Source organism: Tachyglossus aculeatus, chromosome X4 (genome assembly GCF_015852505.1).
Source record: "Tachyglossus aculeatus isolate mTacAcu1 chromosome X4, mTacAcu1.pri, whole genome shotgun sequence".
Lineage (NCBI taxonomy): Eukaryota > Metazoa > Chordata > Mammalia > Monotremata > Tachyglossidae > Tachyglossus > Tachyglossus aculeatus.
Genome location: NC_052098.1, coordinates 59,667,366 through 59,695,271, shown reverse-complemented (window position 1 = coordinate 59,695,271; position 27,906 = coordinate 59,667,366). Strand labels below are relative to the sequence as shown.

Here is a 27,906-nt window from a genome sequence, read left to right as displayed (position 1 = left end):
AGTGGCGGTTTGTCAGAATTGAAAGGGGCAGGGAGCAAAATGGCTGAGATAGAGGTACAGCAAATAGGTTGGAGTTGTAGCTATACGTGTGGACTGGGTTGTAGTGAGGTACGGTAGGATGGGGAGAACCGATTGAATATTTTAAAACTGGAGTTTCTGTTTGATGCCGAGGTGTGTGGGTAACCGTCTTAAGGAATGGGGAGATGTGGACTGAATATTTTCGTTTTTTTAGAAAAATGATCTGGGCCGCAGAGTGAAGTATGGACTGAAGAGGGGAGAAACGGAAAGTAGAAGTCTGTGAGGAGGCTGCTGCAGTACCAGCGCTTAGAACAGTGCTTTGCACATAGTAAGCGCTTAACAAATGCCATCATCATCATCATCAGTAGTCAAGCTAGGATATGCAAAGTGCTTGGATCAGTGTAATAGCAGTTTGAATGGAGAGGAAAGGGCGAATTTTAGCAGTGTTGTGAAGATAGAACCAATGGGACTTGGCGACATTCATTCATTCATTGTCGTATTTATTGAGCGCTTACTGTGTGCAGAGCACTGTACTAAGCACTTGGGAAGTACAATCTAACGTGAGGGGTGCATGAGAGATAGAGGAAAAGGTCAAGGTTATGTGCTTGTGAGATTGGGAGGGCAGTGGTGTTGTCTACAGTGAAGGGAAAGTGATGGGAGAGGGCGGGGTTTGGGTGGGAAGATGAGGAGTTCTGTTTCAAATATGTTCATTTTGAGATGTCGGCAGGACATCCAAATAGAGATGGTTATTCTCAGTCTCACTGGCTCTTCCTCTGCATCCCACAACCTAACTGTGAGTGTCCCTCAAGATTATCTCTTTCTCTTCTCACTCTTTAGGGGAGCTCAGCCACCCCCATGACTTTTACTACCACCTCTAGACAAATGACTCCCAAATGTACTCTGCTGCCCCGACCTCGCTCCTTCTCTGCAATTTCACATTTCTTCTTGCCTCCAGGATGCCTCTAACATGGGTGTCCTAAACCGAGCTTTTCATCTTCCCTCCCAAATCTCGTCCTCCACATTAGGCTTCCCATCGCAGTTGATAATAATAACGATGGCATTTATTAAGCGCTTACTATGTGCAAAGCCGTGTTCTAAGCACTGGGGAAGTTACAAGGTGATCAGATTGTCCCACGTGGGGCTCACAGTCTTAATCTCCAGTTTACAGATGAGGGAACTGAGGCACAGGGAAGTGAAGTGACTTGCCCAAAGTCACACAGCTGACAAGTGGCGGAGCTGGGGTTTGAACCCATGACCTCCGACTCCAAAGCCCGGGCTCTTTCCACTGAGCCACGCTGCTGATCTGATAACACCACCCTCCTCCCGTCTCTCAAGCACGCAACCCCGCGTTTTCTCCGACTCCTTCCTCTCCTCTCCCGTATTCCTTTAGTCTATGTTTACATCCCGTTGGTTCTTCCTCCACAGGGTTTCCCAGATCCACCCTTCTCCATTCAGGCAGCCACCAGGCAGATCTTGGCACTTGTCGTGTCTTGCTCGCGTACTGCGTCAGCCTCCTGGCTGAAATCCCTGCCTCCGGTCCAAAGTTCACTCTGCTGCCCAGATCATTTTTCTAAAGCCTCGTTCTATGCCCGTCTCCCCCCTTCTCAAACACCTCCACTTGTTGCCCATTTCTCCTTACATGAAGTAGAAACTCCTCACCATAGATTTTAAGACACCCAGTCGGTTCTCTCCCTCCTACTTATCTACTTTTAGACTGTGAGCCCACTGTTGGGTAGGGGCTGTCTGTATATGTTGCCAATTTGTACTTCCCAAGCGCTTAGTACAGTGCTCTGCACATAGTAAGCGCTCAATAAATACGATTGATGGTGATGATGATCTACTCTCTTCTTCCACTACTCCCCGGCTCACATTCTTTGTTCCCTGAAGCTAGCCTTCTTAATGTCCCTCATTTTCCTCTCTCCTGCTAGCAACCTCTTGCTCATGGCTTTTTTCCCAATCCATCATATTTATTGAGCACTTATAATATGCACTTATTATATGCAGAGCAGTGTACTAAGCGCTTGGGAGAGTACAGTATAGCAGAGTTGGTAGAAACATTCCCTGCCTGACGAGCTTACAGTCTAGAGGGGGAGACAGACATTCATAGAAGTAAATTTTGGATATAGTAATAATAACAGTTTTGGTATTAAGCGCTTACGATGTGCCAAGCACTGTTCTAAGCGCTGGGGGAGATACAGGGTAATCAGGTTGTCCCTCATGGGACTCACAGTCTTAATCCCCATTTTCCAGATGAGATAACTGAAGCACAGAGAAGTGAAGTGACTTGCCCAAAGTCACACAGCTGATAAGTGGCGGAGCCGGGATTAGAACCCATGACCTCTGACTCCCAAGCCCGCGCCCTTTCCACTGAGCCATGCTGCTTTATGTACGTAAATTACCAATATATACAGTCCCCCTGGCTGGAACTCCCACCCATTTCAAATCTGACAGATCACAGCTCTCCCCACCTTCAAAACCCTTCTGAAATTGCATTTCTTCCCCCATTAATTTTCTTACTCCCCAAGTTATATCACCCCAACTGCCACTTCAATACCTCTCTCATCGCCTAAGCGCTTAAGTTCCCACGACCCCCTGCAGCACTTATGTACATATTTTATATGCTCTTCTACTTCCTATTTGGAATTTATTTTCGTGTCCATTTCCCCCGCTATAGGTCAGGGATCATCTCCACTAATTCTGTCATACTCTCCCAAGGAGTTGGTAATGGGTGGCACACCGAAAGTGCTCCATAAATGCTACTGATTGACTGATTTGCAATGGAAGCAAGATACAAAGAGCTCAAAGAGCTTACAATCAAACGGGAGAGCTAGAACGACAGAAATTATTGACCTTCTTGGTGACCCCCAATGCGGCATTCATGTAATCGAACCCTGCGTTTTATGAATACTGCCATGAAAGGCTGAGTTTATCTCATGCTTGCCTCACCTCTTCACTCACTGAGGCTCTTCTCAAAATCACTTTCAACCCATTTCTAGTGCCTTCAGTGCTGCGGGGTAATGACTGCTGCAGGGACTTTAGGGCAAACTTCTGGTTTGGCCTCCTCTCTTCCCATTGATAGACTAAGAGATGAGTAGAGAGGAGGGTTTAAAACCCTAGTATTTCTGGGACTCCTAATCGCAAAGATAAAGCGGGCCCACTTGGAGTCTTCCAAGCTCTAGACTATGTGGTGGATTTGCATGTATGTCCCAGAAGACTGTGGATGGGCCTGTTACCATGAAAAAGGCTTTGGGTCACTGGGGCAGCCACCCTATCTATCCAGTGGTTGTTAATCGATCATTTTTATGAAGCACTTTCTGTTGGCGGAGCACTGAACTAAGCGCTTGGGAGAGTACAATATAACAGACGCATTCCGTGCCCACAAAGAGCTTACAGTCTAGAGGGTTGTTGCACTCCTGTCACTTGGAAAATTAGTCTGGAATTCAAATCTGCAATTATCCGTGCGCTCCGAATCAATCCATCAATGGTATTCATCCAGCACTTACTGCGTGCAGAGCACTGTAGTAAGTGCTGGGGAAAGTACAACAGAGTTGGTAAAGGTGATCCCTGCCCATAAGGAGCGACAGATATTAAAATAAATTACAGATAGGGGAAATAGAATATAAAGGGATTTATATAAGTATTGTGGAGCTGGGGGAGTATCATATGCTACCTCTATCATTAGCATTTGAGTGCTTACATTTTACAGAGCACTGTATTAGGTGCTTGAGAATAGAAAAGATATAAATTGAAGAGAGTTTCTGCCTACAAGGAGCAATCTTTTTGCAATCTGGGGAAAGGGGGGAGGAAAGGGTGATTAAACATTAGAAATGAACGTACCAGAGTAGCATCTTGATGTTTCTGTCCCTTGTCCTTTACGCTTTTCCTCCCCCTTCCTTGGTTTAGTACCATGAAAATCCCGACATTTGAAAGTTCAAGAAGGTCATGCGCCACCACTCCACGCTCTACATCACGACTCATTATTTTGTGGATCAGTTACAACATGGACAAAACATCTCTTACACTGTTCAGCCTCAACTTTTAATGATTGTCCTTATTAGTGGTTACCTCCGGCCATGTAGCTAGCCAGAGCACCCAAAACATGGGTTCCTGGAAGATGCACTGACTCTATGTGAATGCATATATGTGTGTGTGTATATATATATATATGGTTGGAGAGGAAAGAGAGGAAAAAAATCTTTTCAGCCTTATAGATGTAGTCAAACAATCCTTTTATCATTCCTTTGTCTCCTGGAGATGAGTAAGAAACTTAAAGCTGAAGAATGCATGTCTTTATGTCACACTTTTGACCAACATGCCCACGTAATCCCTTTCCTTAAATAACGCCTCCCTTGACTCCATGGCACTGCCTCCCATTCCTCAAACTAGTCATCTCTCTCCTTGAACCCTTGTATTCAGTCAGTTCCCAAATCCTGTTAATTTTTTTTGTCCCTAACATCTCCAGAATCTACCCCTTCCCATATCCCGTCTGATCTCCCAGCCTCCTGTCTCTCCCCTCTCCGGTCCATCCTTCACTCTGCTGCCTGGATTATTTTTCTGAAATATCATTCTGTGCATGTCTCCTCACTCTTCAGATACCTCCAGAGGTTGCCCATCCATCTCCATAGCGAACAGAAATTTGTCACCATTGGCTTTGAGGCACTCAATCAACTTTCCCCGCCACCCATCTTTACTCCTCTCTCATTACAATTCAGCCTGCAGGTTTCGCTCCGCTAATAGGTATCGAATCCCCATTTTACAGATGAGGAAACAGGCACAGAGAAATTGCGTCTTGCCCAAGGTCACACAGCAGGAAAGTGGCGGACCTTAGGATTAGAACCCAGGTCCTCTGGCTCCCAGGCCTTTCCACTAGGCCATGCTGCTGGTTAGCCAACAGTCCAGCACTCTCCCCATCTTCAGTGACTAAAATCTCATCTCCAGGGAGCCTTCCCTGACTTATCCCTCCTCCCTCCCTCTGCGTCACCTACGCACTTGGATCTGTACCCTCTAAGCACTTTGATACTCATCTCACCCCCACAGCATTTCCAGACATAACCTTATACTCTGTTGCTTCTCTCATAAGTTATTTTTAATGCCTTTAATGTCTGTCTCCCCCCCGCCCCCAGATTGTAAACTCTATTGTAATCTCCCAAACACTTTAGCACAATTGCTGTGCACATAGTAAGTGCTCGATAGATACCACTGACTGATGGGCTGAAAGCTGCAAGTCTGTCATTCATTCATTCAATCGTATTTATTGAGCGCGTACTGTGTGCCGAGCACTGTACTAAGCGCTTGGAAAGTACAGTTGGGCAACAAATAGAGACAATTTCTTTTCCTTCACTTAGCTTTCCCATCCTTCCTTTCTCTGAAACCACAGACAAGGCGTTTTCTGTAGCTCCACACTCTTTTCCCACTCCCATATTCAGTCTGTCGCCGAATCCTGTCGGGTTTTCCTCCTCAGCATTTCCAGACTGGCCTCTTCCTTCCATCCAAATGACCATCAGGCGGCCAAACACTTGTATCCCGGCTTGACTACTGCATTAGCCTCCTCGCATGTCTCCCGGCCTCTAGTTTCTCCCCTCTCCAATGGATATTTTACTCTGCTGCCCAGATGGTTTTTCTAAAACATCATTCTGCACGTGTCTCCCCGCTACTTAAAAACCTTCAGTGGTTACCCATCCTCTGTATACCAAACGGAGCCATCTGACCAGTAGCTTTAAGGCACTCACTTAATCAACTGTCTCTCCCCCACTTAACCATCATTCTCTTCTCCCACTACGCCCCCGCTAATAATAATAACAATAATTGTGGTATTTCTTAAGCACTTACTGTGTGCCAGGCACTGTAGTAATTGCTGGGTTGGACACAGTCCCTGTCCCATATGGGGCTCGCAGTCTCCATCCCCATTTTACAGCTGAGGTAACTGAGGCACAAAGAAGTGAAGTGACTTGCCCGAGGTCACACAGCAGGCCAGTGGTGGAGCCGGGATTAGAACCCACGACCCTCTGATTCCCAGGCCCGTGTTCTATCCACTATGCCATGCTGCTTCTCAGCTAGCCTCTTTGGTTCCTCTCATTCATTCAGTTGTGTTTGTTGAGCACTTACTGAGGGCAAAGCACTGTACTGAGTGCCTGGGATAGTACAATATAATCTACTCAACGGTTTCTCTTTTTTCTCTCCTCTCCCGCCGCCGACCCCGGCTCGCGGCCTTCCTGCCTGTGGCTCCCACCCTTTTTACGTTCCCCAGACGACAACTCTCCCCATTTCCACGGCTCTTCTGAAATCACGTCACCTCCAGGAGGCCTTCCCCGATCCATCTCTCATCTCCCTCAGTTTTACGTCCCCAATTATCACCCCAGCACTTTGCAACGACCATCGATGGTATTTATTGAGCACTCACTGTGTGCATAGCACTGTACTAACCATGCACTTACATATTAATAGTCACCTGTAGCGCTTTTCTACATACCCTATTAAGCATTCACTCGCCTACATATCCACTTTCCTTCCTCCTTCTATAATAATAATGATGATGGTATTTGTTAAGCACTTACTATGTGCCAAGCACTGTTTTAAGCGCTGGGGTAGATACAAGGTAATCAGGTTGTCCCACATGGGGCTCTCAGTCCCCATTTTAAGATGGGGTGACTGAAGCACAGACAAGTGAAGTGACTGGCCCGAAGTCACACAGCTGCCAAGCGGCGGAGCCAGGATTAGAACCCATGACCTCTGACTCCCAAGCCCGGGCTCTTTCCTATCTGTATCCTATTTTAGTGCCAGTCTTCCGCCCTAGATTGTAAGCTCTTCGATGTCAGGGATCGGGTCTGCTAATGCCATTGCGCTCCGTACACAATAGACATACTTAACTCACTGCCTTGCTAAATTAATCCAGTTCTGTTCGAGTTTCAAGATGGCCCAGGACCCCAAGGAGTAACCCAGGGTCCTTCATTACGCTCCTTTATGGCACCTAAATATGGAGTCGTTCCACCTCCCCCCAACACCCTCCTCTTCGTGGAACTGGTGCCGTGAAGCAGCGTGGCTCAGTGGAAAAAGCCCAGGCTTTGGAGTCAGAAGTCATGGGTTCAAATCCCGGCTCCGCCAGTTGTCAGCTGTGTGACTTTGGGCAAGTCACTTCACTTCTCTGTGCCTCAGTTACCTCATCTGTAAAACGGGGATTAAGACTGTGAGCCCCCTGTGGGACAACCTGATCACCTTGTAACCTCCCCGGCGCTTAGGGCAGTGCTTTGCACGTAGTAAGCGCTTAATGAAAGCCATCATTATCATGGAGGAGGCGAGTGTTGTCCAGTTGACACTGCTATTTAGTAAAGCTGCAGCAGGGTAAGTGCGGCGTGTCGTGATGCGAGGCATCTTAAGTCGGGCCTGATTGGGCCGATATTTGTCTTTTAGTATTTTCTGCAATCTCTTTTTAATCCAACTGCCGACCTTTCATTCTTTGCCTCCTCTCTTTCACTGGCCTGACTGATATTTCTTCTGTTTTCTCTCGAATTCTTTTCACACATGTATACATAACCCCTCAGTGCAATAAGATACACAGTGGCCTTCGTTCCGGCATCGTCGTCCTTGGCAATGGAAAAGGCATCATCCGTAGCAATCAGATCTTTGGAAATAAAGAAGCTGGAATTTATATTCTGTATCACGGAAATCCCATTGTGAGGTACGTTATTCGGCAACGATCTCGCGCTCGACTCTCTCTTCTGCGCGGGTATTAATCGCCTTCCGGATTTGAAGTCAGTGACCGGCAGGCCCTTAGCGGTGTCCACTGTCGACACCCGAACCCTAGCTAAGGGGGGCAAAATACAAAGCATTCTTCTCGTCTCACCCAAACTTTAACTGTTGGCTCTGGGGCAGTGGGGTTGGGAAAGAAGATGTAGGAAGGTCAGAGGAAGTGAGTGCAAGACTCCACTTTGGCAGCTGTACCTGTCCCCCGCTGATTCAAAATGGTTGTGTGAGTAGGGGTATAGAGGAGGGAAGGGTGGTCTCCACCCGGTAGGACCACAGACCAGAAGGGAGTTTGAAGAAGCCTCAGAAGGTTTGTGGGCCTGACTGGTTCTTCGTTTGGGACACCGGGCAATTGAAATTCCGATTTTTGGGTGGCGTGGAGTAGAGAGATCTGTTTGTACACTGTGTCCTGTCTACCTGAAACCTTTTATTCACTATCCTAGATCAAGGAAAACCCTTTCGAGTGGTATCAGAACCCTCCTGGGTTCCTTCGGATTAACAGGCAATTCAAGTCGTCTTCCCTAGATCCTGAAGTCCAGTTTTTCTTTTGGGGTTTTTTTAAAATAGTGTTTGTTAGCACTTACTATGTGTCAAGCACTGTCCTAAGCATGGGGGTAGATACAAGTGAATTAGGTTGGACACGGTTCCTATCCTGCATGGGGCTCACAGTCTAAATAATAGTTATTATTATTATATGTGACACGCTATTTACTGAGTACCTACTGTTTTCAGAGCACTGTGCTTTAGGGAAGGTAAAGGTAAAATATAATCTCTGCCCTTGAACAGTTTACAGTTTAGTGAAGGGGGTGAGCACTAAAATATTATAGGTAAGAGGAAGAAGGAAAAGGGGACATAAACACGATGTCCGGAAGTGCTAGAAGAAGTTATGTACTCAAGTGCTTATTTGCTGAATAAAGAGTACAGAATAATAAGCACAAGCGCTTAGAACAGTGTTCGGCACATAGTAAGCGCTTAAAAAAATACCATCATTATTATTGAGTGAAGTGGAAGAGAGAAGCATGAAGGTGCAGAAATGGTTCGCTCAATGGATTTACTATTAGTGACTTAAGACTGCTCTGAATATAGATTTGGCTAGGATTGCTCTTCCCTGGGTAGGATTTAGTAATAATAGTAATTATTATTATTATGGTATTTATTAGGCACTTGCTATGTTCTAAGCACTGGGATAGACACGACGCAATCGGGTTGTCCCACGTGGGGCTCACAGTCTTAATCCCCATTTTACAGATGGAGTAGCTGAGGCCCAGAGAAGTTAAGTGACTTGCCCAAGGTCACACAGCAGGTAAGGGGAGGAGCTGAGATTAAAACCCAGGCCCTCCGACTTGGAGGCTTAGTGGAAAGAGCAAAGGCTTGGGAGTCAGAGGTCGTGGGTTCTAATCCTGGCCCTGCCACTCGTCAGCTGTGTGACTTTGGGCAAGTCACTTCACTTCTCTGGGCCTGTTACCGCATCTATAAAATGGGGATTAAGATTGTGAGCCCCACGTGGGACAACCTGATTACCTTGTATCTACCCCTATGCTTAGAAGAGTGCTTGGCACATAATAAGCGCTTAGCAAATACCAACATTATTATTATTATTATATTGTCCTCTCCCAAGCGCTTAGTACAGTGCTCTGCACGCAGTAAACGCTCGACAAATATGACTGACCTACTGAATCCTGGGCCCGAGCTCTTTCCGATAGGCCACACTCCTTCCCATTAGTGCTCTCTGGGGCTGAGCCAGTGGGAGGGTACAGGGACAGGAAGACTGGGTAACCCTAAAAGTCATTTATACGTCTTCCTCCTCCTCCCCAAGAAACATCTCTGGAGGGGTCTCTAAAATTTGCAGAATGTGCCCGCCGCAGTGGGAATCAGAAGCATTCGGAGCCACGGTCCTGAGCAGAACAGAGTGTGGATGGATGTGACACGCAATTTCCCCTAAATGCGATGTGTTTCAGCTGCATTAGAGGAGCCCCCCCGCCCCCGCAAACTCCGATAGGTGCTTCAGCTGCACTTCTGGAAATGCTGCTGTGGAGTTGGGTTTTTTCCACACGTCAGCTCGTGCGTCATTGTCCCTAATTGCCCAGTTAAGAAGAACTCTGAAAATTTAGTTTTGATTAATCCCCCACCCCCACGCACCCAGGGGGACAGTATGTCCAGACGCGTAAGATGCCCTACTCTGAGTAGGCATCTTCCTTTTCAGTGATACGAGAGTATCTTATAACCCACTCCGAAGCTCGATCCCCGGGGTTTTCGGCATTTAGAGCTGCATGGGCAGGCAGGGAGCGTTGTATGCATTATCCCTTTCGGGTTTCAGCAGATGAAACGTGAAGCCCTGGATCTCGGAGATCATCTTGACGGTAGTATATTACTGTGCCACTGTCAACAAGGCCCTTGTGATGTTGGAAAAAATGATTACGAATGTCGGTCGTCTTCTTGAAGGCTCTTCTTGCAGATTGGGACGAGAAAGCTGCCTCGGGGATTTTAGCTCAGTTCAGCTTCCCGCAGTCTATAGGAGATGTCCATTTCGGTTATGAGAAGCTTTTCTTCGATGATTCCCAGTTTGGGTATTTGTTTGTTTTGTTTCTATGGCATTTGTTAAACACTTGCTGTGTGCCAGGCATGATGCTGAGCTCTGGGGTAGATACAAGTTAGGCAGACAAGTTGTGATTTTCCCAAGGTCACACAGGAGACACGTGGCAGAGCCGGGATTCGAACCCAGGTCCTTCTGACTCCCGAGCCCGTGCTCCGTCTAATAGGCCATGCTGCTTCTCTTATTTCAGACATATTCAATATGATTCAGTGGCAGTTACCTCCCCCAGCCATACTTACGAAAGGAATTAACAAGCCAGAGCGATAAAACAAAAACCAACCAACAACCCACATGTCTCCCCACTTAAAAGGACTTTCTTGTTGAGCAGAAAAGGCCCAGCTGAAAAGATGGTGCTTTGTACCCTGTTCTGGAGGCCAAGACATTCTGACTCTGATGGATCAGGAAAGCTATAGGGTTCCAAGTTGTGTTTGAGGCTGGTGACTCAAAACCGTAGCTTTTTCTTTGTTTTTGTGATGTGAAGTGTGGAAGGGCGAAACGGTCTCAAGAGCCTCCAGGGAGGTTGTGGGGTGAAAACTTTTGTTCAGTTACCCAACCTTTCATTATCTGAACTGGCCTTGGTTCTAATCGGTTTGAATAATTGGCTTTCTACAGTACTTGCTCTAGATTCCCAAACAAAGATGCAAGGAAAGTTGGGTAACGGAGCAAAATTGGATCCAGCAATCTTAGTCAGGCCCCGTTTTCATCAGTTCTCAGCACTCTATTTTTAATTATCTCAAGGAGGCTTAGGTCAGTGCAGATGACCATTGTTCAGATAATTATCTTCCCACTATGTGTAAGAAGCCAGCAGGCGACCTTTGGTTTATCTCAGTTGTCATGAGCATGGCTAGAATAAAGGATTATTTCAGTCAGAAGGGCACGTATTCTCATCCCGGCTCCGCCGCTTGTCTGCTGTGTGACCTTGTGCAATTCACTTCACTTCTCTGGACCTCAGTTACCTCATCTGGAAAAGGGGATTGAGACTGAGCCCCATGTGGGACAGGGACTGCGTCCAACACGGTTTGCTTGTATCCATCCCAGCGCTTAGTGTGGTGCCTGGCACATAGTAAGCGCTTAACAAATACCGCAATTCGTATTATTATTATTATTTTCCAGAAAGGTCACATAGAAAGCTATTCACGCAGTCTTGGGGCTCAGCCACTTCCAGAAAGCAACCCCCTTTCCCCCCCTTGCAACTCCTGGATTCTTCAAAAGTGTCTGCAATAATGAATGCAGTGAATGCAACTGTACAGTGCTCTGCACACAGTAAGCGCTCGATGAATACGATTGAATGAATGAACTGTTAGATTCGAAAACCGCAACCTTTCTTTCTAACAAGGAATTTCCCCACAAGTCTGCACATTCCCGTAACACTGTCACCAGTGTGCCCCAAGCCTAGCATATGGCTTTTTTGAGAGCATTTGGCTTGGTATTCCTTTTTGATCTGGGGTGAAGCATCCATGCCAAAGGAATTGCATGGTTAGGGGATGGATCGGTCAATTGTATTTATTCAGTGCTTACTATGTGCAGTACAACAAAATTAGCAGACACGTCCCCTGTCCATAATGAGATTACAGTCTAGAGAGGGGAGACAGACATTAAGGTGAATAATTAAGTAATTTATAATATAAAATTTAAAGATATGTACATGAGTGCCGTGGGGTTGGGGGATGGATAGAGTTTAGTTAAGGGGATTTTAACATACTATTCATTCATTCATTCAATCATATTTATTCATTCATTTCATTCATTCGTATTTATTGAGCACTAACTGGGTGCAGAGCACTGCACTAAGCACTTGGGAAGTACAAGTCGGCAACATACAGTGACGGTCTCTACCCAACAGCGGGCTCACAATCTAGAAGGGGGAGACAGACAACAAAACAAAACATGTAGACAGGTGTTAAAACCGTCAGAATAAATAGAATTATAGCTATATGCACATCATTAATTAGAGTAGTAAATATGTACAATAAAAAAGTGTAATAAATCTGTACAAATATATACAAGTGCTGTGGGGAGGGGAAGGAGGTAGGGCAGAGGAGGGGATGGGGAGGAGGAGAGGAACAAGGGGGCTCAGTCTGGGAAGGCCTCCTGGAGGAGGTGAGCTCTCAGTAGGGCTTGGAAGGGAGGAAAAGAGCTAGTTTGGCGGATGTGTGGAGGGAGGGCATTCCGGGCCAGGGGAAGGACGTGGGCCGGGGGTTGACGGCGGGACAGGGGAGAACGAGGCACGGTGAGGAGGATAGTGGCGGCAGAGGAGCGGAGGGTGCGGGCCGGGCTGGAGAAGGAGGGAAGGGAGGTGAGGTAGGAGGGGGTGAGGTGATGGACAGCCTTGAAGCCAAGACTGAGGAGTTTTTGCTTGATTTGTAGGTTGACAGGCAGCCACTGGAGTTTTTTGAGGAGGGGAGTGACATGCCCCGAGCGTTTCTGCACAAAGATGATCCAGGCAGCAGAGTGAAGTATAGACTGAAGCGGGGAGAGACAGGAGGATGGGAGATCAGAGAGGAGGCTGATGTAGTAATCCAGTCAGGATAGGATGAGAGATACTAGCATAGGAGAGTACTTATTTGTGAAGGTCAGTTTATTTTAATAGAATTTCACCTCTTCTGCAGGACTCCTCTTTCAGGGTTGCTGAGGGGTTGTAGATTACAGAACCTTTCCCTGAGGTGGGCATAATAATAATAATAATTTTGGGATCTGTTAAGCGCTTACTATGCAAAGTACTGTTCTAAGCGCTGGGGAGGATACAAGGTGATCAGGTTGCCCCATGTGGGGCTCACAATCTTAATCCCATTTGACAGATGGGGTCACTGAGGCCCAGAGAAGTGACTTGCCCAAAGTCACACAGCTGACAATTGGCAGAGCTGGGATTTGAACCCATGACCTCTGACACCTAAGCCCATGCTCTTTCCACTGAGCCACGCTGCTTCTCTCATGGCATGGCTCCCCAGAAACAACAAAGTCAACATGACATTAGTGGTTCCTTGTAACTTTCTGGTTTAGAAAAGAGCGTGTTTGCATTGAATAGATATTTTGTGTGTAAACTTTTCTGAAAAAATCAAAACTTATTCCCCAACTGGATGAATGAGTTTGGCATATCTGTTTGGCCTATCTACAAGGTGAACCTAGGCACAAAATTTCCATTCGTGATAACCATACTTCTAGGAATAGGAGCAAGTCACAAAACAGGCCTGTCACATGCTATAGTAGATTTTCAGCAGCTAAGGCAAGAAAAGCCAATTGTTTAATGATTTTTTTCTTATTGCATCTGTATAAAATAAAATATGATATTGGTGATTTCAGGTGGCAACCAATGCTTTTATCTATGACCCTTTCATTAAGGTAGACTCTAGACTGTAAGCTCATTGTGGGCAGGGAACGTGTCTGCTAACTTTCTATTTTACTCTCCCAATTGCTTAGTACGGCGCTCTGCACGTTGTAAATGCTCAATAAATACCTTGATGGATTGATTAAGATACGAATAGGGGACAACTGAATATCGAATTGACCTGGCGACTCTTGTGCTTTTTGTCTGTGTCCATTTCGGGTTTTAGGCATGGGGTAGTAGAGGTAGTATTTATTTCCTGTGCGGGAGATTCTGATAGCTAACCAATTTCCTTGCTGCGTTAATAGAATGAATCATAATCATTTGTCTGGGAATTGGCTTGAATGAGGAGAACCAACAGCTCCTTTGTTGTTTTTTCGGTACAAAGCCCGTAATGGAGCGAGCCCAGCAGCTGGGAGAGAATGTTTATGTAGCCCTGTTCCAGCCCACCATAAGCACCAGGTGATTTAAGATCTGGGGAATAAAAGGGCCAAAATCCCTGCTGAATTGTGAGTGGATGTACTGCATATCGATAACCCAGATAATTATGGCTGTCTAGCACAAATAATTATAGCGTAGAGGCTTTTGGCCTTCATGCGAATGAATTGTTGCTTTTGGTTTGGGAAGGAAGGCGGAAACAGCACAGGCCCGGGAGTCAGAAGGACCTGGGTTCTAATCCTGGCTCGGCCACTTGTCTGCTGCGTGACCTTGGGCGAGTCGCTTCACTTCTCTGGGCCTCAGTTACCTCACAGGTGCAGTGGGGATTAAGCCTGTCAGCCCCTCATGGGATATGGACAGCTGGCATCTTCCCCAGTGCCTGCCACATAGTAAGGGCTTAACAAATGCCATGAAAGAAAAATGAGTTCCTTTTCCCTTTCTTGTCTTTGCTGTAGAAGTTGCAGAGACTACCCCTTCTGTAGAGAGATGCATCTTGTGGAATCAAGAAAAGAATGGGAAATGAGAAGAGGCAGAGGAAGGTGGGGAGGGAGAGAGGATAAAGAATTTGAAGTTTAACATTGTGGATTGCTTAGCCTCTTTTTAGACCTTTAACTTTCGTCCCGCTCCTCTGGGGTGCTATCGTAAGGCGCTCCTAGGACTTTTCACATTTTAGTGTACTTTCCCACATTGGTAATCAGAGATCAGAGTGCTTTGCACACAGTAAGGGCTCAGTAAATACGATTAATAATCAGAGGCAGCAAGAGCCCTTGCATCTCTAGAGCAGCTTTCCAGCATGGATTGCAAACAGATGTTCAAGAATAGTGTCCTTTCTCACTCTCCTTTGGGTGGAGGAATAATGTCATCCCCACTTACCCTCCGAGACTGGAAGTAAATTGCCCAGGCTTCTAAGGTTTAACTCCTGGATTTAGACCACATCTCTGGAAGGTTTGGATAATTTCATTTAATTTACCTCCAGCATGCCGCCATGCAGAACATCATCCTGCTCTGGCGATCTCTAGGTTCACATCAAATTGGTGGTGGCCCCGAAGAGTCTCCCAAGAGCGAGGAGTTGCAGTTAGAAAGAAAAATAGAGTGGCTAGTCAATAAAGATCCCCTCAGGGTTGCACCTGGAGAGTTTCCAGTCCTCTACCAGCCTCAACTGCAGGAGGGAGAGTCAAGCAGAGGCCTATCCATTCCAGTCCTAGCTTGGGCAGCGGCTAGCGAGTGGGAGCTGAGGGAGAATAAAACATTATTGCCATCTTCCATGCACGGTTTAAGACCATTAAACAGGGTTCTTGCATTGGCTGAACACATTGACTGGGACGAGGTAGATCTTTTGCCATCCGCACACCACAGTTTTCTCTTTCCCCTTTTGAAATCTGGGTCTTTGATAGAAGCACATTTGTTGAGAACTGGAGGAGGGACTGGTGGAATGAGTTTACGGTGCAGGCGGCGCGGGCCAGAGAGGGAGTCTCTGCTTGAATCAGATGCTACAGAACTCTCAGGAACCATATTTTTCCCATTTTATTGAACTTTGGCAAAAAGGTGCTCTTTTTGGTCTAATATGTAATATAATGTAGGAGCTAATTCCTTTCCATTGGTTTTAAGGCATTCAATCAGCTTTCTGTGTCTTACATTACCTCTCTGATCTACTACAGTCCAGTCCACATTCCTTTGCTGCCAATCTGCTCATGATTCCACAATTACTGGGCATCTCTCCACCGACCCCTTACCCATATCTGCCATGTTGTCATGATTATGTTGCCAACTTGCACCTCCCAAGCGCTTAGTACAGTGCTCGGCACAGAGTAAGCGCTCAATAAATACGATTGAATGAATGAATGACTGCTACAAGTCAAAACACCCCTGTGGCAGCAGTAGCGGCCCGGAAGAGAGTCGAGGGTGGAAAATCGAGTTTAGTGTGCGGAAGGAGGCAATGGTCAACCACTTCCAGATTTTGACCAAGAAAACTCTACGGAGACACTTCCAGAACGATTGCAGATGGAGGTGGGACATGCTGGGAGAGACGTGTCCATGGCGTCACTGTGGGTCGGAGACGACTCGACAGCGTAAGGTAGCCACTAAAGGGGGCAAATTCAAAAACCATTTTGATTTGATGTTTAGCTCTTAGTGGTCTTAAGCCGAGGCTTCTGAAGAAGCCTTTTGGCTATTGGGATGAAGCCCTGGTCATCATTCAGTCAATCCATTGGGATTGAGTGTTTCCTTTGTGCAGAGCGCTGTACTAAGCACTTGGGAGAGTAGGGTACAGTGGTTGTTAGACATGTTCCCTGCCCACGGCGAGCTTACAGTCTTGTCACGGGAAGGCTGCTTGATGTGTGTGCTGAATGCTTTCTCCTTGGAGCTATCCAGCCATTTCGAAAACCCATTCTTTGCCCAAAGGAGGTAATTTGTGGGAAGCTGCCTCATTATTTACCCCTTAACTTCCAAGTTCTGGTCACTCTTATTTCCGTGCACATCTAGTTCCAGTAGATTAGAACCAGGGAGCAGTGTGGTCTAATGGATAGAGCACGGGCCTTGGAGTTAGGAGGACCTGGGTTCTAATCCTGCCACTGCCACTATTTTTTATGGTGTTAAACGCTTACTATGTGCCAAGTACTGTACATATAAGCTAATCAGGTTGGACGCAGTCCCTGTCCCACACAGGGCTAACAGTCTTAACTCCCATTTTACAGATGAGGCAACTGAGGCACAGAAAAGTTAAGCGACTGACCCGAGCTCACACAACAAACAAATGATGGAGCCGGGATTAGAACCCCGGCCTAGCCACCAGGCCGCTTGTCTGCTGTGTGATCTTGGGCAAGTCGCTTAACCTCTCTGGGCCTTAGTTACCTCATATGTAAAATGGGGATTAAGACTGTGAGCCCCACGTGGGACGTGGACTTTGTCCAACTTGATTCACTTGTGCTTACCCCAGTGCTTAGTACAGTGCCTGGCACATAGTAAGCGCCTAAACACCATGGGAAAAAAATGAGCACTTGGAGGAAGGCTGCTAAATGAAAGAAAGGAGAATCAGCCAACGCTCCTGGCACTTAGTTTGCATTAGAGTTTGGGGAGAGTGCGTGTGTATGTGCATATTCATTCCTCCATTCAGTCATATTTATTGAGCACTTACTGTGTGCAGAGCACTGTACTAAGTGCTTGGAAAGTACAATTCGGCGACAAAAAGAGACAATCCCTACCCAACAGCGGGCTCACAGTCTAGAAGCGGGGGGAGACAGACAACAAAACAAGTAGACAGGTATCAATCGAATTATAAATATGTACACGTCATTAAAATAAATAGAATAATAAATATGTACACAAGTGCTGTGGGGCGGCGAGGGGGGTGATGAGGGGAGGAGGAGCAGAGGAAAAGGGGGGCTCAGTCTGGGAAAGCCTCCTGGAGGAGGTGAGCTCTCAGTAGGGCTTTGAAGGGGGGAAGAGAGCTAGTTTGGCAGATGTGAGGAGGGAGGATATTCCAGGCCAGAGGTAGGACGTGGGCCACGTGTCAAAGATAGTGCAGCTTTTCACTGGCTAAAGCATTTGATTCGTAAAAATAAATAAGGCTTTGCCTTTAAAACCCATACTGGGTTAGATCAGTGGTTCATCCGACCCAGATTTTTGCACCTGGCAGTGGCAACAGGATGCTCAGTGAAACTGGTTTCCCTCCTTGACATCCCTCCTAATAGTTAGGGAGGTACCACATATCAACCAATCAATCAATTGTATTTATTGAGCGCTTACTGTGTGCAGAGCACTGTACTAAGCGCCTGGGAAGTACAAGTTGGCAACATATAGAGACAGTCCCTACCCAACAGTGGGCTCGCAGCCTAACTTTCCAAGAAGCAGCATGGTGGACTGGGAGTCAGAAGGTCATGGGTTCCAGTCCCGGCTCTGCCACGTTGCCTGCTGCGTGACCTTGGGCAAGTCACTTCTCTGCGCCTCAGTGACCTCATCTGTAAAATGGGGATTGAGACTGTGAGCCCCATGTGGGCCAGGGACTGCATCCAAACCGATTTGTTTGTGTCCCCCCCATCCCCAGCGCTCAGTACAGTCCCTAGCACGTAGTAAGCATTTAACAAATACCCTTATTGTTATTATTATTATTAGTCTTTGTTCCTCAATTTCATCATCTATAAAATGGGGCTTTGATAGCTGTTCTCCTTCCTACTTAGACTGTGAGCCCATGTGGGACAGGTACTGTGTCGGACCTGAATAATTTATTTGTGCCCTTTCAGTCATATTTATTGAGAGCTTACTGCGTGCAGCGTGCTGTACTGAGCACTTGGGAGAGTACAATATACAGAGTTAGTAGACATATTCCCTGCCCGCAATGAATTTACCCTAGTACTTAAAACAGTGATTGACGAATCGTAAGCGCTTAACAAGTACCCCAATTATTATTATGGTCATTATTCCCCTTCTTAATCCAATTTGCGTTACTCATCCATGAATTTATCCAAACTCTTCTTGAACCAACTGATGGGTACCCTTTGCCTCCAAAGAATACCGGTATGTTTTCCCAACATGAAATTACTGTAACTCTCACCACATTCTCCTGTGGCAAGGGGTGAGGATGCTTTATCATTGTTTTACAGTCGGAGACTGTATTGCACTGAAGAAAAAAAAGAACAGATGTTAAGCTTGTTAAGATGTGCAACCTGCTGGATTTTGAGCCCTTGATTTGTCACTTTGGTTGAGATAACGTGTAGTAGTAGTAGTAGTAATACCAGTAGTAGTATCTCTGAGGTCAGGAATTGTGTATACAGACTGGGACTCCTTCCTGCTTCTTATCCCCCACTCTGCCCACTTTCAAAACCCTCCTAAAATCACATCTCTTTCGAATAAAATAATGGTATTTGTTAAGCGCTTAACTGGGCCAGGCACTGTATTAAGCGCTGGGGCGGATACAAGCAGATCGTGTTGGACTCAGCCCCTGTTCCAAGTGGGGCTCACAGTCTCAATCCCCATTTGCCAGATGAGGGAACTGAGGCCCAGAGAAGTGAAGTGACCTGCCCAAGGTCACACAGCAGACAAGCGGCGGAGCCGGGATTAGAACCCACGACCTTCCTACTCCCAGGCCCGGGCTCGATGCACAAAGCCGTGCTGCTTCAAGAGGTCTTCCCTGTCGAAATCCTGATTTCTCCTATCCTTTCGTTTCGTTCACTGACGTACCTGTAATTACTTTTAGACGGTGAGCCCATTGTTGGGTAGGGACTGTCTCTGTATGTTGCCAATTTGTACTTCCCAAGCGCTTAGTACAGTGCTCTGCACATAGTAAGCGCTCAATAAATACGATTGATGATGATGATGATAATTATACTCTATATCCCGTATCCGTAGTGTATTTTGATGTTTGTGTCCCCCTATACGCTGTAAGCTCCATGTGGGCAAGGATCATGTCTACAGAAGCAGCATGGCTTAGTGGCTAGAGCCCGGGCTTGGGACTCAGAAGGTCATGGGTTCAAATCCCGGCTCCGCCACTTGTCCGCTGTGTGACCTTGGGCTAGTCACTTCACTTCTCTGGCCCTCAGTTCCCTCATCTGGAAAATGGGGGACGAGACTGCGAGCCCCGCCTGGGATAATCATTATGATGCTGGTATTTGTGAAGCACTTACTATGTGCCAAGCACTGTTCTAAGCGCTGAATAATAATAATGATGGCATTTGTTAAGCGCTTCCTATGTGCCAAGCCCTGGGGTAGATACAAGTTAATCAGGCTGTCCCACGGGGGGCTCACAATCTTCATCCCCATTTTTCAGGTGAGGTAACTGAGGCCCAGAGAAGTGAAGTGACTTGCCCAAAGTCACACAGCTGACAAGTGGCGGAGCCGAGATTAGAACCCGCGACCTCTGACTCCCAAGCCCGGGCTCTTAGGGACTGTGTTTAACCGGATTTGCTTGTATCCACACCAGTGCTTAGTACAGTGCCTGGTATATAGTAAGCGTTTAACAAATACCGTAATTATTATTATTGTATTAGACTTTCCTGAGTGCTTAGTACAGTGCTTTGCGCACGCTAAGCACTTAATGAATATCATTGCTTGATTGATGTTGTACTCTCCCAAGCACTTAGTACAGTGCTCTGCACACAGTATAATTGATATCGTACTCTCCCAAGCGCTTAATACAATGCTCTGCATGCAGTAAGCATTAAATATATATAATTGATTGAAAATGGCATTTATTAAGTGTTTATTATGTGCAGAACGTTGTAATGAGCACTGGGAAAGAGTACAGAGGTGGGAATTTGACGTTGTCCCTGTCCCATAAGGGGCTCAGAGTCGAAAAATAAAAAGGAGGAAAAGGATCTGATGAACGGCGGAACAACGAAGGCACTAAAACAATATAAAAGACAAAGTTGAATACGCCAAATAAAAGCAAAATTGAGTAGGGGTTAGAGGAGCAAAACTGCCGGCTCCTCCCGGCTCAAGAGTCCTCTGTCACAACAGGAGCTGCAGTAACTGCCACGGCCTTCAGTGGTATTTATTGAGCGCTTACTGTGTGCGGAGCACTGTACTGAGCGCTTGGGAGAGTGTGATACAACAGGATTAGCTGATACGTTCCCTGCTCATAACGAGCTTACAGCCTTCCTGAAGGGTTGTGGAGGTGATGCCAGACTGCGGCTGGTTTTCTCGAGACTGGACTAGCCGGAATCAATCAATCAATGGTGTTTATTGAGCAATTATTAGGTGCAGAGCACTGTACTAAGTGCTCGGGAGAGTACAATACGACAGAGTTGGCAGATAAGTTCCCTGCCCACAATGAGGAAAGGAGGAAAGTAAAGTAAAGGAGGAAGGCGGCCACCTGCCCGTTCACCTCCCGAGAGAGGTACGAGTGACAATTGGGTAGGGACCGTCCCTATACGTTGCCGACTTGTACTTCTCAAGCGCTTAGTACAGTGCTCTTCACACCGTAAGCGCTCAATAAATACGAATGAATGAATGAATGAGCTTACAGTCTAGAAGGGGAGACAGACATTCACATAAATAGATAATTTGCACTATCTAATTTCGCGCTTAGAACAGTGCTCTGCACATAGTAAGTGCTTAACGAATGCCATCATCATCATTATTATTATTATTATTATTATTATGTACATAAGTGATGTGGGGTAGAAAGGTGAGACATTCATTCATTCCTATTTGAGGAGGACTTACTCTGTGCAAAGCACTGTACTAAGCGCTTGGGAGAATACAAAATAACAACAGACACATTCCTGCACGTAATGAGCTCACAGTCTAAAGGGGGAGATATATATATATGATATATATAGACGTAATAATAATTATGGCACTTGTTAAGCACTTGCTATGTGCCAAACAGCTGAGATAGATACAAGTTAATATCAGGTTGGCTACAGTCCCTGGCCCACATGGGGCTCGCACTCTTCATCCCCGTTTTCCAGATGAGGTAACTGAGGCCCAGTGAAGTGACTTGCCCAAGGTCACACAGCAGACACGTGGCAGAGCCGGGGTGAGAACCCAGCTCCTTCCGACTCCGAGGCCCGTGATCTGCTCGGTAAGCCGCGTTGTCGACGCAGGAGGGCGAGGGAGCCAGGGGAAAGAGGACGTATCGGGGAAGGCGATATTGGATATTGGAGGCGACGACGTGACCGTAATGATGCTTCGAAGGTGGGGAGAGTGGTGGTCTGGGCCGTATGCGAGGGGAGGGAATTTCAGGCTGGGGGGAGGACATGGGAAAGGGGGCGGAGGTGAGCTAGGTGAGATGGGGCAGAATGAGTAAACCGGTGCCAGAGGAGAGGAGTGTGTGGGCTGGACTCTAGTTACTGCCCGTTCTGGAAACGTCATTCAACCTTCACTGCCCCTGTCCTCTCCCGATTCTCCTCCTATCTCTCTGACTGCTCATTCTCAGTCTCTTTCACCTCCCGCCCCCTTACCGTGGCGATCCCTCAAGGCTCAGTTCTGGGTCCCCTTCTATCATCCATCTACGCCCACTCCTTCGAAGAACTCATTTGCTCCCATGGCTTCAACTCCCATCTTTACGCAGGTTCTTCCCAAATCTACATCTCCAGCCCTGATCTCTCCCTCTCTGCAGTCTCGCATTTCCTCCTTCCCTCAGGAAACCTCTATTTGGATGCCCCGCCGTCACCTCAGGCTTAACACGTCCAACCCAGAACTCCTCGTCTACCCACCCGATCCCCATCCTTCCCCCGTCTTTCTCATCACTGTAGACAATACCACTATCCTCCCTGTCTCACAAGCCCGTAATGCTGGCTTTAACCTTAACTCATCTCTCTCATTCCACCCACATATTCAGTGTGTCGCTAAATCCTGTCAGTTCAACCTTCACAACGTTGCTAAAATCCGCCCTTTCCTCTCCAAACTGCCACCACGTTAATGCAAGCACTTATCCTCTCCCGCCTTGATTGCCGCATCAGTCCTCTTGGTGACCTCCCTGTCTTCTCGCTCTCCCCAATCCAGTCCGCGCTTCACTCTGCTGCCTAGATCGTTTTTTCTACAAAAAACGTCAGTCCGTGTTTCCCTGCTCCTCAAGACTCCCCACCCCTCTAGACTGTAAACTCATTTTGGGCAGGGAACGTATCCACTAATTCCATTGTATTGTACTTTCCCACGCGCTTAGTATGGTGCTGGGCATTTAATAAGTGGTCAGGAAATACCATTAATTGATCAAGAACGTCCAGTGGTTGCCCGTTCACCTCCATATCAACCAAACTCATTACCATCGGCTCTAAAGCACTCAATCACCTTGCCACCTCCTACCTTATCTCTCTGCTTTCCTCCTACCACCAAGCCTGCACACTTTTTTTGCTCCTCTAATGCCAGCCAACTCACTGTACCTCGATCACATCTATTGCACCACCAGCCTTTCGCCCACGTCCTGCCTCCGGCTTGGAACGCCCTCCATCTTCACATCCAGCAGAAGGTCACTCTTCCCGCCTTGGGAGCCTTATTAAAAGCACATCTCCGCGAGGCCTTCCCCAATTAAGCCCCCATTTCCCCTTCTCCCACTCCCGTCTGCATCACCCTTGCACTTGGATTTGCCCCCTTTATTCCCTCTTCCCTCAGCCCCACGGCACTTAGGTACACATCTGTAATTTACTTATTTCTGTTAATGTCCGTCTCCCCCTCTAGACTGTAGGCTCATTGTGGGCAGGGACCGTGTCTGCCAACTCTATTATATTGTACTCTCCCAAACGCTTAGTACGGTGCTCTGCACATAGAATAAGCTCAGTATATACGATTGATAGAGATCGAGCGAGCTGATTGAGCCTTGCAGTTCTTGAAGCGCTTAGTACAGTGCTCTGCACACAGTAAGCGCTCAATAAATATGATCGGATGAATCGTCCCCCAAGTTGTAGTTGCAGATGGAGGACTTGGAATTCTGTGTGTGGGGGGGGGGGGTGGTTGCTTGCCCCATTTGGGAGACCTAGCTCTTGCCATATTCGCCATCAATCAATCAATCGTATTTATTGAGCGCTTACTGTGTGCAGATCACTGTACTAAGCGCTTGGGAAGTCCAAGAGACGGTCCCTACCCAACAGTGGGCTCATGGGTAGCGTGGCCCTTCGTGATTTATAAACACTGAATCCACCCAAAAACAAAGGAAATTAGCATTTTGGTTTCCACTGTGCTAAAATGATTCTTTTTCTCTTGATTTGTTTTTCCTCTTGTACTCCCCGTATTACGTATTGTCACCATACCCTATTACTTCACATTCAGGAAAGATAAGTTATAGGCATAGCATATGAAAACGTCAGAAAAAGCCGTATGCAGCTGCTGCCTCTTCTCGGAGACAAGGAGTTGATTTCAATCTTCCGAGACAATCGCGGGTAGTTTGTCTTTGCCGTTTGCCTAATAACATTTAGAGTCTAATCGGTTATTTTCATTTCCTTCTTTTGTAGTGGAAACCACATTTTTCAAGGACTCGCTGCTGGCATAGCAGTAAATGAGAATGGAAGAGGACAGATCATAGGTATGGAAATGGAAGTACCTCCTCCTGATGGGTGCTTGGCTGCTTTGTTGAAATATTGCCGTATTACCAGTGGAAAGTAATCCTATTTAAAGAAGCAGATGGGGTCCATAGATAAACTGCCCAACTGGTAGTCTGGAACAGTGCATCGTAATAATCACGCTGAGAAGCAGCGTGGCTCAGTGGAAAGAGCCCGGGCTCGGGAGTCAGAGGTCGCGGGTTCTAATCCCGGCTCCGCTGCTTGTCGGCTGTGTGACTTTGGGCAAGGCACTTCACTTCTCTGGGCCTCACTTACCTCATCTGTAAAACGGGGATGAAGACTGTGAGCCCCATATGGGACAAGTTCATTACCTTGTATCTCCCCCAGCACTTAGAACAGTGCTCGACACATAGTAAGCGCTTAAAAAATACCGTCGTTAATCATTAATTAATCCCAGCTCCTTCCCTGAACGGCTTGCGTGGACCTGGGACGCGACCCTACCTCTCTGATCCTCAGGTTCCCCGTGGGTATAATGGGACAAGAATTCTAGCCAGTTGAGTTTCAGAAAAACACTTAGTAGTAATAATTACAAAGCATCTTTCTGAAACTCGACTGGCTAGAATTCATGTAATAGTAATAACAGTAAATAGTAATAACAAATTACATTATTATTACGCTCTGACAGTGGGCAAAGCACTGTACTCAACACTGGGGCAATGACACAAAGATGCCTTAAGGGGCTGACCGTCTAAGTCAGATGAACAGTACGAATGTCATCCTGTGAATGGTGAAAATAAATTCAAATTCAACACACCACAATATCACCAGTAAACTCTGTCAGTTAAGCAGTACTTGAAAAGAACAGTCATCGGGGAGCCGTGCGATTTGGCATTCATTCCATCATATTTATTGGGCGCTTACTGTGTGCAAAGCACTGTACGGAGCGCTTGGGAGAGTACAATAGAATGATAAATGAGAGAACTGAAGGCTCTGAACCACTTGGGTCCCAGCTTCTTTAAGGTTGCTTTCTGCTTTTTCATTGCCGTCTAACATTCAGCTCAATTCTTCCCCTCTGTCTCAGAATAGGAATTGACCACACTGTTTTTTTCTTTCTCTTGACAAGATGGGGATGGTGATTCCCGAGAATGCAGAGATAGTTGGGTCCCCCCAAACAGGGCCTGCTTTGGCAGGGAATCCTTCACAAATGGTGAGAACTGCCAGCCAGCCCAGAACGGCGAAGGCCCATTTCGCGTCGGAAATAATGAGCCCCAAACTTGCCTAATTAGCATCAGCTCCCCTTAGGAAAACAGCAGTCTTCGTATATCTGCTTATTTTTCTAAGGTAAGATGCACATGGGGCTCATTATTTCCAACGCGAAATGGGCCTTTGCCGTTCTTGGCGGGCTGGCGGTTCTCACCATTTGTTGACAGAAAGTTTGCCGATTCCTATAGATGGAGAATCCAGAGAAACTAAAATAGGCTGGGATGAAGCCCGGGCTAATTAATTAGGCAGCCAGCAGTAAAGTAAGTTACTTGGTCCTTACAAACAACAACCACTTTGAACTCATTGTTCTGGGAAGGGCTTTTCACCTCATTTGTTTTCCCCCGCCCTGCTTCCAGCTCTCAGCTAGAATAATGACTAAAGCAAAGAACTTTCCAGTTTTGCGCTCAGCTCTCCGTCAGTCCTTGGACGACGGGACGATTAATCATCATCATCATCATCAATCGTATTTATTGAGCGCTTACTGTGTGCAGAGCACTGTACTAAGCGCTTGGGAAGTACAAATTGGCAACATATAGATTAATGCGCTCAGAGGCATCTTGGCCGAATCCAGGCACCCCTCAAGTGTGAACTTTTCCAGTGGGCATTGGAGAATCGGCTCTATAATAATAATTAGGGTATTTGTTAAGCGTCTACTACGTGCCGGGCGCTGGACTCCGTGCTGGGGTGGATGCAAGCAAATAAGGTTGGACACAGTCCCTGCCCCACGTCGGGCTCACGGTCTCGATCTCCATTTTCCAGGTGAGGGAACTGAGGCCCAGAGAAGTGAAGTGACTTGCCTAAGGTCACGCAGCAGACATGTGGCGGAGCCAGGATTGGAACCCATGACCTTCTCACTCCCAGGCCCGAGTTCTTTCCACTGGGCCGTGCTGCTTCTCTATGACCCGACCTGATCGGTTCCGGTTTAAGTCGATTTCTCCAGGCCTGGGGGGCCGCGAGGCTCATCCATTCAGTCGTATTTATTGAGTGCTTACTGTGTGCAGAGCATTCATTCATTCAATCGTATTTATTGAGCGCTTACTGTGTGCAGAGCACTGTACTAGGCGCTTGGGAAGTACAAGTTGGCAACATATAGAGACGGTCCCTACCCAACTCCCGGTCTAGAAGGGGGAGAGCTCTAGAAGAGCACTGTACTAGGCGCTTGAGAGAGTACAATACAGCAGTAAACAGACACATTCCCTGCCCATGACGAGCTTACAGTCTTGAGTTGAGACTTTCCCAGCCCTAGCTGATGCCTTAGAAGATGGGCGGTGCTTACTAGATTGTAAACTCCTTGAGGAGAGGGACAATTCAACTGTATGGTATCGTACTCTCCCAAGTGTTCAAGCCAGTTCTGTGCACCCATAAACCACTCAATCAATCGTATTTATTGAGCGCTTACTGTGTGCAGAGCACTGTACTAAGCGCGTGGGAAGTACAAGTTGGCAACATATAGAGACGGTCCCTACCCAACAGTGGGCACTCAATCATTCAGTCTTATTTATTGAGCACATACCTGGTGCAGGGCACTGTGCTAAACGCTTGGGAGAGTACCAGCGTGGCTCGGTGGAAAGAGCACGGGCTCTGGAGGCAGGGGTCAAGGGTCTGAATCCCGGCTCTGCCAGTTGTCAGCTGTGTGACTTTGGGCAAGTCACTTCACTTCTCTGTGCCTCAGTTCCCTCATCTGTAAAATGAGGGTCAAGACCGTGAGCCCCCCCCGTGGGACAACCTGATCCCCAGCGCTTAGAACAGTGCTTTGCACCTAGTAAGTGCTTAATAAATGCCATTATTATTATTATAACAGACCCATTCTGCCCACAGCGAGTTTACAGTCTAGACGGGGAGACAGACGCGAAAAATAAATAAATCACGGATATGTACGTAATCAGGATTGTTGGGGCGCGGGGCGGGGTGGGTGGTAGGTAAAGGGAGCAAGTCAGGGCGATGCAGAAGGGAGTGGGAGAAGAGGAAATGAGGGCTTAGTCTGGGAAGGCCTCTTGGAGGAGATGTCAATAAATACTACTGGTTGATGGACTCCCAAGCAGCTAAGAATGCGGTTCGTCGCACCCAGGCCCGGCACCCGGGACTCACAGAGAATCGAATGAACATAAGGACGCCAGCGGAGAAGTCAGGATGAGGGAAACGGGAACAGGAGGCCGAGAATGGCAGGTGAGGGGGGCACGAGTGGCAGAGCTGGGATTAGAACTCAGGTCCTCTGACTCCCGGGCGCGTGCTCTTCTGCAAACCCAGTGTTTAAGCCTGCCACAAAAGAGCATTATGACACTGTTAGCCAAGAAAATAATTTGCGGCCTGATAGGTGGAAATTGCTTTGCTCGTCGCTCTCATTTGTTTGGAGGTGTTGGAGTAGTGTTGTCCCGCTGTTGGGTAGGGACTGTCTCTATATGTTGCCGATTTGTACTTCCCAAGCGCTTAGTACAGTGCTCCGCACATAGTAAGCGCTCAATAAATACGATTGATGATGATGATGATGGTCACTGCTGGCTTTTTCAATGAGCTGAAATAGCTTTAGCAGGCCTGTGCTCCGTTAGCCGGCCCGTTGCACGTTTTCTGTTGCTCAAGAAGAACCCAGAAATCAGGTAATG

General features: G+C 47.0%; 1 protein-coding gene across 1 annotated transcript in view; it reads left to right on the top strand.

The window, feature by feature from the left end:
* FBXO10 (F-box protein 10) overlaps nucleotides 1–27,906 on the top strand; it is a 124,761-nt gene that overhangs the window by 62,605 nt on the left and 34,250 nt on the right. The window contains exons 6-7 of the mRNA XM_038769919.1: nucleotides 7,557–7,693; nucleotides 23,996–24,066. Of these exons, the coding sequence (XP_038625847.1) occupies nucleotides 7,557–7,693; nucleotides 23,996–24,066 (208 nt within the window). The remainder of the gene's footprint in view (nucleotides 1–7,556; nucleotides 7,694–23,995; nucleotides 24,067–27,906) is intronic.